The sequence below is a fragment of the Ornithodoros turicata genome, unplaced genomic scaffold (assembly GCF_037126465.1).
Source record: "Ornithodoros turicata isolate Travis unplaced genomic scaffold, ASM3712646v1 Chromosome36, whole genome shotgun sequence".
Lineage (NCBI taxonomy): Eukaryota > Metazoa > Arthropoda > Arachnida > Ixodida > Argasidae > Ornithodoros > Ornithodoros turicata.
In genome coordinates this window covers 1,061,614-1,072,585 of record NW_026999366.1, presented here as the reverse complement: position 1 = coordinate 1,072,585, position 10,972 = coordinate 1,061,614, and the positions used below count along the sequence as shown (strand labels likewise).

The following is a 10,972-nucleotide window of genomic DNA, read 5'->3' as shown; positions in this document are numbered from 1 at the left end:
CAACACCAGACCTGAAGTTCCTGAACCTAGCTGCAGCAAGAAGAAGAGCACAGCGCCTCCTTCGACAGAATCCATCCCGTGCGAACCTAACAAGTTACCGCAGAGTCTCAGCAGTCCTACGTCGCTACTCCGTAGCCCTGCGTAGGCACCAATGGAAATCATTCTGTTCTTCGTTGAGCCCACAAACACCTGGGGCAAAAGTGTGGCGAGTCATAGACAAACTCGCAGGAACCCAACGTGATAGTCATCCTTTCCAAAAATTTGCCCTAAAACTAGGCATCACCATAAGTCAGGCCGCTGAGCTCTTCAGTGAAACCTTCACCAGGGAGGGCAACCCACAGGAGCCGGTAGAAACGGCAAAGGACTCCCAACATGTAATGGACACTCCGTTTACGCGACACGAGCTACTAACAGCCTTGCGGAAATGCACACGACGCAACAGCCCAGGACCCGATGGCATCACATATCAAGCCCTTAAAAACCTCCCGCCACAAGCACAAACGCGACTTCTTGATCTATACAACAGCATCTCGATCTCTGGGACTGTCCCCCTTGCTTGGAAGCATGCCATCCTGGTTCCCGTCCTCAAGCCTGGTAAACCTCCCTTTCAACCTGAATCCTACCGACCAATATCCCTCACCTCCTGCGTTGCCAAGTTAATGGAAAGGATGGTTCAAGCAAGACTACTGTGGTTCCTGGAAGTTCACTCCATTTTGCCCAGTAACATGACCGGATTCCGCTGTAAACTCGCAACCAAGGACAACCTCTGCTCTGCCGCCGATGATGCAAAAAAAAGAGGTCTCGCGTTTCTGGCTGCTTTTGTTGATGTAAGAAGCGCTTTCGACATGGTCTCGCCAGATGTGGTGTCAGCTCAACTTCAGAAAATCAAGGTCACCGGTAGAACCCTCCGCTTTATCACTGACATTCTCAATGGCAGAACCACTCAAGTAAGACTCGGAAGTCATTTGGGTCAACTCAAACATTGCCCTACTGGATTACCACAAGGAACCGTCCTGAGCCCGCTGCTGTTTAATGTAGTAATGTCTGGGCTTCCTGAAGCAATTCCCAGCCTTTCCCCTGCTGTGCAGCTGACGATGTATGCAGACGACTTCACAATCTGGACTGTTGGCAGCCGACTAGTACAAATGAATCGCAACCTACAAAGGACCTTAAACGCCATCAAGGAATACTTGACTCCGTGGGCCTCTCCATCTCAGCCGAAAAATCGTCCTACATGATCGTCAACAAAAAACGGAGAAAAGATCCAGCCAGCCTCAATATCAACGGCATAAAAATACCCAGGGTGAAACAACAAAAAATCCTAGGCCTGATCATGGACGAGCGGCTTTCATGGAAACCGCAAGCAACAGCACTCATTACAACAACTGCACAGTGCCGGAATGCCCAGAGAAGGCTCTGTGGAACGAACTGGGGTTCGTCTCCAAATGCTCTCCTCCACGTCCACAGAGCACTTACGCTCTCAAGAATATTATATGTACTGCCATACGCACTCCCCAGCGATACAAGTATGCAGGAGATTGAGCGCATAAACAGAGGCGGCCTCAAAACTGCTCTTGGCTTACCTAGAGCAGCAAATAACGCTGAGACTTATCTGGAAGCTAAAACCCTCCCCCTCCAGCTAAATGCAACGGAAAAACTACTCCTCCAGTTTGATCGACTTCGGAGAACACCCAAGGTACATATAAATGGTAGCGAAGCTTGCATTGGCCACCACGTCTTCAAGGGCGGCCATGATAAGACCGTCAGCGCCATCCATCCGTTGCGGGGCATACTACAAATTTCGTCATAATGACGTCACCTGAACGTCACGTGGTACGTCACGTGGTACGTCACCGTTACGTATAGCACGGGGCGGGCCAGGCGCTCGCGCTGCGCGTTCCTTCCACCGCGATGCCGAGCCGCAGAATGTCACAATCGCTGTTGATAGCTAATCCAAGAGCAAAAGCTCATGAACAATTTGTAAACAGAGATGAATTAACACTAGCGACATGCGTGCAACAAAGGACACAGGAGACCAGGTGGGGGCTTGCTTTCTTTTATCACAGGTAAATTCGCCATGGCATTGTAAACAGTATAAATACATCATAAACAGTATTATGTCGTCCGTCCAACTCCAGTATAAACACCCACGACAGAATAATGTGCAATAACCAGTATGACAGTCTATGTAGTGAATAAGCACAAAAGGATAATGTACAAATTCCAGCAAACATCGATAGGGCCCAGGACTATTGCTGTCCCCATGCACATCTGGAGCTTTCCACATATCTCTCGTACCAAGAAGGTGGAAGTGAACATATTTGCACTTTTGGGTCACATTATATGACACTTGCATGCTGTGTGGTGCTATGTCTCCCAACAGTTTTTGGCATTCGTAATGAATGCTATGGAGGAATTAGAAGGCACAAGTCCATTAGCTCAGTTTAGAAGTCTGTGATACTTTATCTTGCCAAACAGCCAAAATAATATCAGCTTCCAGCAATGACAACCTTGTTCAGAGCATACACACTGTTCATGACTACTACTTTGATTACAACAGCATTTTTGTATTAAAGGCATATCAAAGCATTGACAATGTTCTCTGCTTCTGCTATTTTGTGCACATTTTGCCACGTGGTGTAGGTTTTCAAGCTGCACAAAGTGCTTAGCCCTGCACATAACTGCACGTACATACTGGCAGTTGTGCACACAACTACTGAACTCAGCACATGATCCAAAATATAAAATTACGTACTAGGGATCTATGTAGACAGGTATACACTAAATGCATATCAAAGAGAGGTCAAACTGCTGATGATCCAAAATAGAAAATCCATGCTAGGAATCTATATACAAGGGGAAGCAAACAACAACTTTATTATGGGATGACGGCTGGGGCTTCCACAGGGATACACCTAATACGTATCAAAGAATAGCAAACTGCTGAAGATTCAAAATAGAAAATGTATGCTAGGTATCTATGTACACAGGTGTACATACACTAAACATATAAATAGGCACACACTACTGAACTCTGCATGGCTGTCAAAATACAAACAACACAGTAAGGAACTATGTGTAAAAGTGCACTATGACAATCGTACGCTACACAGGAATGAAATAATCACAAGAGATCATGTGCAATCTAGGTTACAATTGAAAGCACTGGATAGACAACAGAACCATGCATATGCTTTTGCATGGAAAGAAAATAACTTCTGGTTACATCAAAACAACGTGCACAGATTATGAACTTAGTCTCACTGCCTGCTGCAGTGCCTTTTGACGTAACATACTATTTCGTACTTCCTCATTCCTATGTCGTGCAAACCAGAACAGTCGCACCCTGAGAAAAAAGTAAAATAAATCATCATACACTGATGAAGAACATAAACTCAATGTCTTTGGCACAAGTGTGTCCAACACTTCACACAGCTTGGACCTGACCCCTTGGGAGGTGAAGAATGTCTTGACATTTGCTTTGAAGGCCTCCTCGCACGCACCCACAAACGTCGCAAAGGCAGGAAGAGGAACTGACAGCTTTCCAAAGTCAGTACTGTCCACATTCTTTACACTCAAATAAAGTAATAGCTGGCTACTGTCCTGAAATGTGGCATTGTCTTCCAGCAGTTTGCATTTCTGCTCAGAGGGGCAAGTGTGAGCACCGAGAAATTTTGCACCAAGCCACCCTGCGAAGAATGTTGTGCTGTTGGACCCTAGCGGTGATGGCGACTCACTCGGTGCCACGATGACATCGTCAGTAATGTGCGTGGCAGCAGAACATCCAAGTCTGCTCATGTAGTTAGGACCAATAGGTATTGGTGGTGACCAACGGCGCCCAAATTTGCACACACCTCCCATCGTTATCTGTGCCTCAATGAAGTCTGCGACAGTTCCAGAGACGTGACACCTCACATGCTCCATCAGGTCACGGATGGTCCTCGTTCGTCTACGCCTTTCAAGGTCTCTCTGAAGCTTCTTGTTGCGGGCTTGCAACTGGTGCACTTTCTTGCGGAGGTTATCCAGCTTGCCTTTTGTTGGCTGTGCTGGAGCTGCCAGACTACTGGACGATGGGCAATCTTTGGGGGGATGCCAGCCACTTCCACCTGCAAATGGTGATCAAAAAGCATTCACAAGTCTGCGGACTTCATGGCAGTAGAGTATTCGTCACATACCTCCTAAGTGCTGAGGTGACGAGACTGCACGCAGTACACCAGACGACGTTCCTGGCAGAGGAGTGACAACTGCAGCTAGTGGGGAGACAACAGTGCTCTGTGTTGACAAGGCTGGTGCGTGTCGTGCGTAGCTATGGTCCTGATGAGACAGATCACGCTGTTGCTGACTTTCTTCGGTACCACACTCTGATGAAGCAGATGATGTCGTACAGTTAGCCAACCCAACAACTACGTTACTCAAGTATACCTTCAGCATGGCAAGGATGACTCATCTGGTGAAGGTGTATTGCTCCTGTGCTGTCGTCATCGCAGGCTGCCACAGCTTGCACACGTTCCTCCGTTGAAGGCCCACTGCTTTCAAGTCTGCTCTGATTGGCATAGGCACTACTTCCACCTGTAAACCACCAGTAGCGCTCGCAATAATTGCCTCTAGAGTTACAACATTTTCATGTGATAACTTGAGCATACTGACTTGTATTATACTTACCAACGCCATGCAGTGTGCGCTTCAATGTAGGAACTGCATCCCACCGAAGCCTTCCTGTGCGCAAATAAGCAACTGGTGCGAAGTGCTGGGAGCACAGGACCTTAGAGCGAATGGAAATTAGACTCGTATCCGCCTCCAGGATGCAAAACTCCAGCCACGCCTTGTACCTGCGAAGCAGTTTTATTGTTGAAGAATTATGCAAAGCTGTGCCACGAAAACATGCACTAGCTACAGCAGCCTGACCCTGTATGCCCTACATTCAGAGCAAAAAAAAATCAGCAAGCAAAGCAAGCCATCAACATGCTAGCATTGGGTACATGTGAGCACATGCAGCACAGCCCTTTGTGTCCCATACATGCAAACCGTTGCAAAACTCCTCGTTCAAAGCAGCCCAGCAGCCACATGCTTAAATATTTACATGTTTACCACCTCACTGTGGAAGGATGACCTATCCAGGGAGTTTCCATACAGTCTGAAAGCTGGAAAACAGGTGATACCATTGAAACGCTATTAATCTTATGTAACTGCACTATGTTCACTTCACCGCCCTCAATAAAACTCGGGGGGAGAGGTACGCATTGTACATCAGCAAACACTGCACGTCCTCAACCAAGTGACTCAGCTCCGTAGACACTTATAATATACAGGAACTCACCTCAAGGGGTCCCGAGGAAAACGGTGGAAACTTATACCGCCCATAGTGTCATCGGCGTCACAGTTTCCTTTCTCCTTCAGGAGGCACCGCTTATGTACGCGCCTCGACATGGTGCGTCTCCCGGTAGAGCCTGCAGGAACAGGTTTACCGGCGTTCTGTTGTGTTTTACCATTGTTCGTGTGTGCCTGCCTTACCTTAGTTCTCCGAGAAGTGTCCCCTGTTCAACTTGGTGGTTTGAAATTGAAAAGACGACGATGAAGCAGAAAACGGCTATCAACAGTCACAAAATGCGCAGTCAACGTACGGCAAACTCGTAGCTAACAACATGCTGAGGGACAGGAACCGGAAGCGTACTCGGCTCTGTCTATAATCTTGCGTATTACTGGCAGACCGGGCGAATTGCTATATTAAAAATATGCATATTGGATTAATACACACATTATTCGCGCCTCCGATCAAATTATTTTTGTTTACCTTCGTAGTTTGCCCCTCAACAACCACGCTCGCATGTGTATCATGAAGGGCGCAGGGTTGCTAACACAGATTTGGTATTTTTTCTCGCCTTCGCTACCATTTATATGTACCTTGGAACACCAGTTGGAATAGACATTCTTGAACGCGTCAAGGCGCACAAACACTCGCGCTTCGCAAACCTCGTGCACACCTTCTCCCTGTTAGCTGATCCACTCCCTGTAACCCCTGAGGCAATACCACCATGGCTTATCCGTGAAGTAAGCTGCGGGATGTCCATACCACACTTACGGAAGAAGACAGCCTCCGCAATCGTCGCAAAATCAATCGCCTCCGACTTCATTCAGACGACACTCGACGAGCACCTGAAGATATTTACAGATGGCTCTGTCCTCCAAAAGCCCAGATCAAGCACTGCCGCCTTCTGCATCCCAGCCTTTAACTTATCTTGGAGTGGACGCATCATCACCAACGTCTCCTCCTCAACTGCCGAGCTCATAGCCATAGAACACGCACTGAGGAACCTGCAAACACTTTCCCCTCAACCAGCCGTCATCCTCACCGATTCCCGCTCTTCCCTTCTTCGGATCCAGCACCCAAAGCACGAAGACACCGTGGCTTGGCAAGTTCGAGACCTAATTCGAACGCTCGAGGACTTGAACTATAATGTCCACCTCCAATGGATACCCTCACACGTGGGCATAGTCGGCAATGAACAAGCGGACAACCTTGCAGCAGCAGCGCACCAACTTGACGCAAACCTACCTGCCCCTATTGACCCTGACGCCACGCGCACGGCAATAAGGGATTATATCACCATGATTCATCTCCAAACAGCAAACACTCCAGCAGAATACGCACCTGCCTGTCCGACCAGAGGACTTCCGAGACACACTGCCACGCTTATACATCGCCTGAGAACGGGAAGTGCCTTCACACCAGCGTTCCTGCACAAGCTCGGACGAACAGAGTCACCATACTGCAGCAGCTGTAGAGAACTATCTGATATATGCCATCTTCTCCTTTGTTGCGGGAGGTATCACAGCGAAAGGCAATCCCTACTTCAACGTCTTCAGGGCACAGGAACGACTTTACGCTCTTCTAATGACCTCACGCACCCTCAAGGGTCAAGTTATACCCGAAGGAAAATTCGGGACGCACTCCTCAGCTTCCTAGAAGACACCGGACTTTCGTCAGTTTTGTAATTTTATCCCCCTAACCCCTCTTTTTCCTCTTTCCTTTCTTTCTTAACTTTTTGCTTATTCTTTTCCTCCCTTACTCCCCTCCCTTGGAAATGTAACTTGCCGCCATTATTCTGAGCAGGCAGACCACATTTCTTTTCTTAATAAACGTCACTACCACCACCACCACCACGAGCGTGTCACATCCCTACGCTGTGCCGATGCGAGCCAAGAAGCTCGAAACGGCCGTCCACAGCTGGGATTGTGGCACGCTTGAACAGTAAACATATGCCTCACGTGCAGCCATGGAGCATTTGCTCATTTTTATATTTGTACCTGTACTTACTCGCTTTGCACTGCGGCCTCCAGAGGTGCTGTTATCACCCTGATACATTGATGCCTTGCAGAGACACAGTGTCTGTGCCAACCCAAGAGCGTGTCACATCCCTACGCTGTGCCGATGAGAGCCAAGAAGCTCGAAACGGCCGTCCACAGCTGGGATTGTGGCACGTTTGAACTGTAAACATATGCCTCGCGTGCAGCCATGGAGCATTTGCTCATTTTTATATTTGTATCTGTACTTACTCGCTTTGCACTGCGGCCTCCAGAGGTGTTATCACCCTGAAACATTGATGTCTTGCAGAGACACAGTGTCTGTGCCAACCCAAGAGCGTGTCACATCCCTACGCTGTGCCGATGAGAGCCAAGAAGCTCGAAACGGCCGTCCACAGCTGGGATTGTGGCACGCTTGAACAGTAAACATATGCCTCACGTGCAGCCATGGAGCATTTGCTCATTTTTATATTTGTATCTGTACTTACTGGCTTTGCACTGCGGCCTCCAGAGGTGTTGCTAACATATACTGTGCATGTTACGGCTGACTGGCTCATTTTCTGGGTCGTGTTGGTTGGCGCCCATGTTTGACTGATAGACGCGCTTTGAGTGACTCATTTCACCACCTACAACAAGGAGGAGGAGGACTCAAAGCTTCGGTAAGTGTTTCGGAGGTACAGTGTACTGTGAGCATACGTGCAGAACAGCTTCGGCACTAATCGTTCGTGTTCGCCTTAGCTGCATGGAACGCTAGTTTTGTGTTCCACTGTATTCTGAAACCGCATGGTGTGCCGCGCTTAAGCAAAATGCATCATACACAAATCTTAAAATTTTGCTGTCTGCACGGGGAGTTTCAATTGTTCCTTCTTAAAGCTCACCTAGGCACCCAATGGGAAATAAGATATCCTAGGCACCTAGCGAGAAACAAGATACTGAACGCCGAGAGGTGCATGACGCACGTGAAACGCCGTGTCTTCATTTTGTTATTTTGAACATTTACAAGCTTGTCTTGGTGATCGCCCTGGTCACTCACACACGCGGACTGCAATATAGCTTTCCTATGGAATTAGTGTAATTCCTGTGAATGTTTCACATCGTATTCTAGTTTGAGCGGGTTTCTCGTGCACGAAATGAATGGTAGCGACGATTTTGATCGCAGGCAATCTGGCTGTGCACGCATTTATTGGGTCATTTACGTTTCGTAAGAGCGTTATGAGAATCATTTTTTTTTATTATGCATGCGCAGCATCGTATTTCTGTTACTTTGATTGCAGCTAGAAGAACCGTTATTGAATGGAATCCACCTATTCAAAGCAGTGACTGTATATTTAGGTGAAGCAGGTCACGTTCTTACGTGGCCTCAGGATGAGATACTGTCGGTACTTGACAGCTACGTTAGACAAGGTCATGTTATGTTTCCACGTGGTGAGAAACGTGGTGCTTGGCTGGTTACATCAAGACATGTTGTTGCATCGCCTCATGGCGAGAGACTGTGTCGTTGCTTGAAATTTAGGTTAGAGGTCATGTTGTTACGTTGCTTCATGATGACGCATTGTGTCTGTGTCGCCGCAGTGTGTGTACATGTGTACGATGTTGGCTTCAGTTAAAAGGTTATTATTCGAGATTCAAAAGAAGGACCTCTGAATTTTTGTGCTACGTCTTTTTAATAGCTTTGTCACCAATTTTGCTTTTGTTACGGATGCATTCACTTGGCTAGGCTCTTAGAGATAAGAGGATGGGGTACCTAACAGTCTCTATTATTCAGGGTCAGCATGGCAAAGTTTGCGGTTGTGGAGTTTCCACACGAGAAACATGTAGCTGTCGTGCCATCCTCGTGGCTGGCGGGAAATGGTACCCTATGCATGTGGCCGCCAAAAACCTGGACGAAGTACAAGGTTTCAGCTGCAGTTAAGGGTGGGAAACCACCACAAAGTGGATGGCTTATATGCCCAGCAAGGCGCATAAGGAAGTGTGGGGAGTTGTCGGCAGAAATTTTTGCTGCTGCTACTGCGTTAGCTAACTGCTCTGCATTATTTCTATACAGACAGTTACACGCTAGCCTTACGGCGTCTGGACAAAAGCCAATACACTTCACACTGTGAGTCAGTGGAGAATGAGAGTGACAGGAAGACACGTAAGTGTTGCAGTAAGCATCATTGCATGTTGCTTATGGCTCCTATGGCACTTCATATAATCGCAGGAATAACTGCACAATCATATATGCTTCAAACAGTTATTTCGGCGTTTAATTACAAAGCTGAGCACTCGTCCGTAATGCAGCTTCTGGCAAGTCCAGCCGTCAACATTCTGCTTTCTACGAATCTCCCAATGTATTAGAGAGGCCTGCTGGGGGCACCCCTGCTAGGAGTGGGAAGTCATCAGCTTTACGGGGCATACTTCAGCCCCTGTCACCAACTCAAGGCCGTTTTCTTCTGGCCAACCTTGTCGGCTGAATCCGTCGCCATGCTCAATGGGGAACGTCGTCGAATTCAACATTGCAGGTGTTGGGTATATGCGCTTTCTTTACATGTTGAAAATTGATTTACTGTGTAAGTTCATTTCTCTATACACACTTGTTTTTATTGTGCTTGGTGATGTGTAAGAGAACATCAGCACGGATGCCAGTAAGTTCTATCTAGGGGACAACATTTATAGACTGCAGCGAAAAGCTGTTGTGCTGCTTTGCAGGTCCTGCAGTTGAGGTTGTGTTATGGCCTGCTGCTGTATAGCTTGTGTTAATTACATTGTACCTAATTTCGTATTTTTATGCCATATGTTTTCTCCAATGGTTTCTGCAACAGAAAACTCGCCAGTTTCATGCAGTTCTCCACGAGATGAACTGTTGACAGAAATTCAGCAGTCAGCAGAAGAAGAGGGGGAGAAGGAACCAGACAACCAAGACAGTGAACACATTTTCCTGTATAACAAGGTTTTACTTTATACAAGTTTTTCTGGCAGTGGTGTATCAAATTCTGTCTTTACCTCAAAAATTCCCTCTCAGTCGATGGCACTTCCTCTTTTGCTCTTCGACCAGCACAACTTACAGGTACACTCTACATCCTGTGAGGGACATGTGCCGGCTCAAAACGTCATCTTAGAACGAGCCGGTACACAGGCGTAACGGTCTGGAACCAGCCGTAACAGCTTTCAAATAGCAGGCACGAGGACCTCCATCGACAAATTACAGCAGGTACAAAGCCGTCACATCGCCATGTAACGGCTTCATCTTGCAGGCTTTAGAACAACTTGGAGGGATTGTACATCTTGATGTGCCTCGAATGAGATTGCTCCTCAAGCTAACCTTCAATGTTAGGCAATTTGAACATCCTGAGAGACTCCCAGTTTACTTCCTTAATGAGGAAGTCGTAAGTCCTGCAACTTGGTGCAAACTGTTGAAGGTTGCCCCTTAACTCCAGTCTTACCCTTTGAACCCCTTTTTGCAGCTTCTCTTTGAGGCAGAACTGAGATTTGGCATACCAGCAGACGAAATGCTGAAGAGGCTAGAGCACGTGCGACAGGTGTACACAAATCTCCATGGTGAAGCAACGTTTGCAGATATTCACAGTTTCCTACGCTCAAAGAAGTCAAAGGCAGCATTCATCACACTTGTGAGTACACATTTCCCATTTGAGTCAGAGGCGGAGTCCTTTCCAAAAATAAAGATGAGCAT

At 47.3% G+C, this 10,972-nt stretch overlaps 1 protein-coding gene across 1 annotated transcript; it reads right to left on the bottom strand.

Annotated features, from left to right (window-relative positions):
- Positions 1 to 2,950: 2,950 nt before the first annotated feature.
- LOC135373957 (uncharacterized) lies at positions 2,951 to 5,899 on the bottom strand. Its single transcript, XM_064606988.1, has 6 exons — positions 5,512 to 5,899; positions 5,318 to 5,447; positions 4,663 to 4,829; positions 4,423 to 4,569; positions 4,176 to 4,361; positions 2,951 to 4,106 (listed from the first exon to the last, which is right to left on the bottom strand). Exons 2-6 carry the CDS (start codon positions 5,425 to 5,427, stop codon positions 3,247 to 3,249), a joined length of 1,470 nt encoding a protein of 489 aa, XP_064463058.1. The 5' UTR covers positions 5,428 to 5,447; positions 5,512 to 5,899; the 3' UTR covers positions 2,951 to 3,246.
- Between the last annotated feature and the right edge of the window lie 5,073 nt (positions 5,900 to 10,972).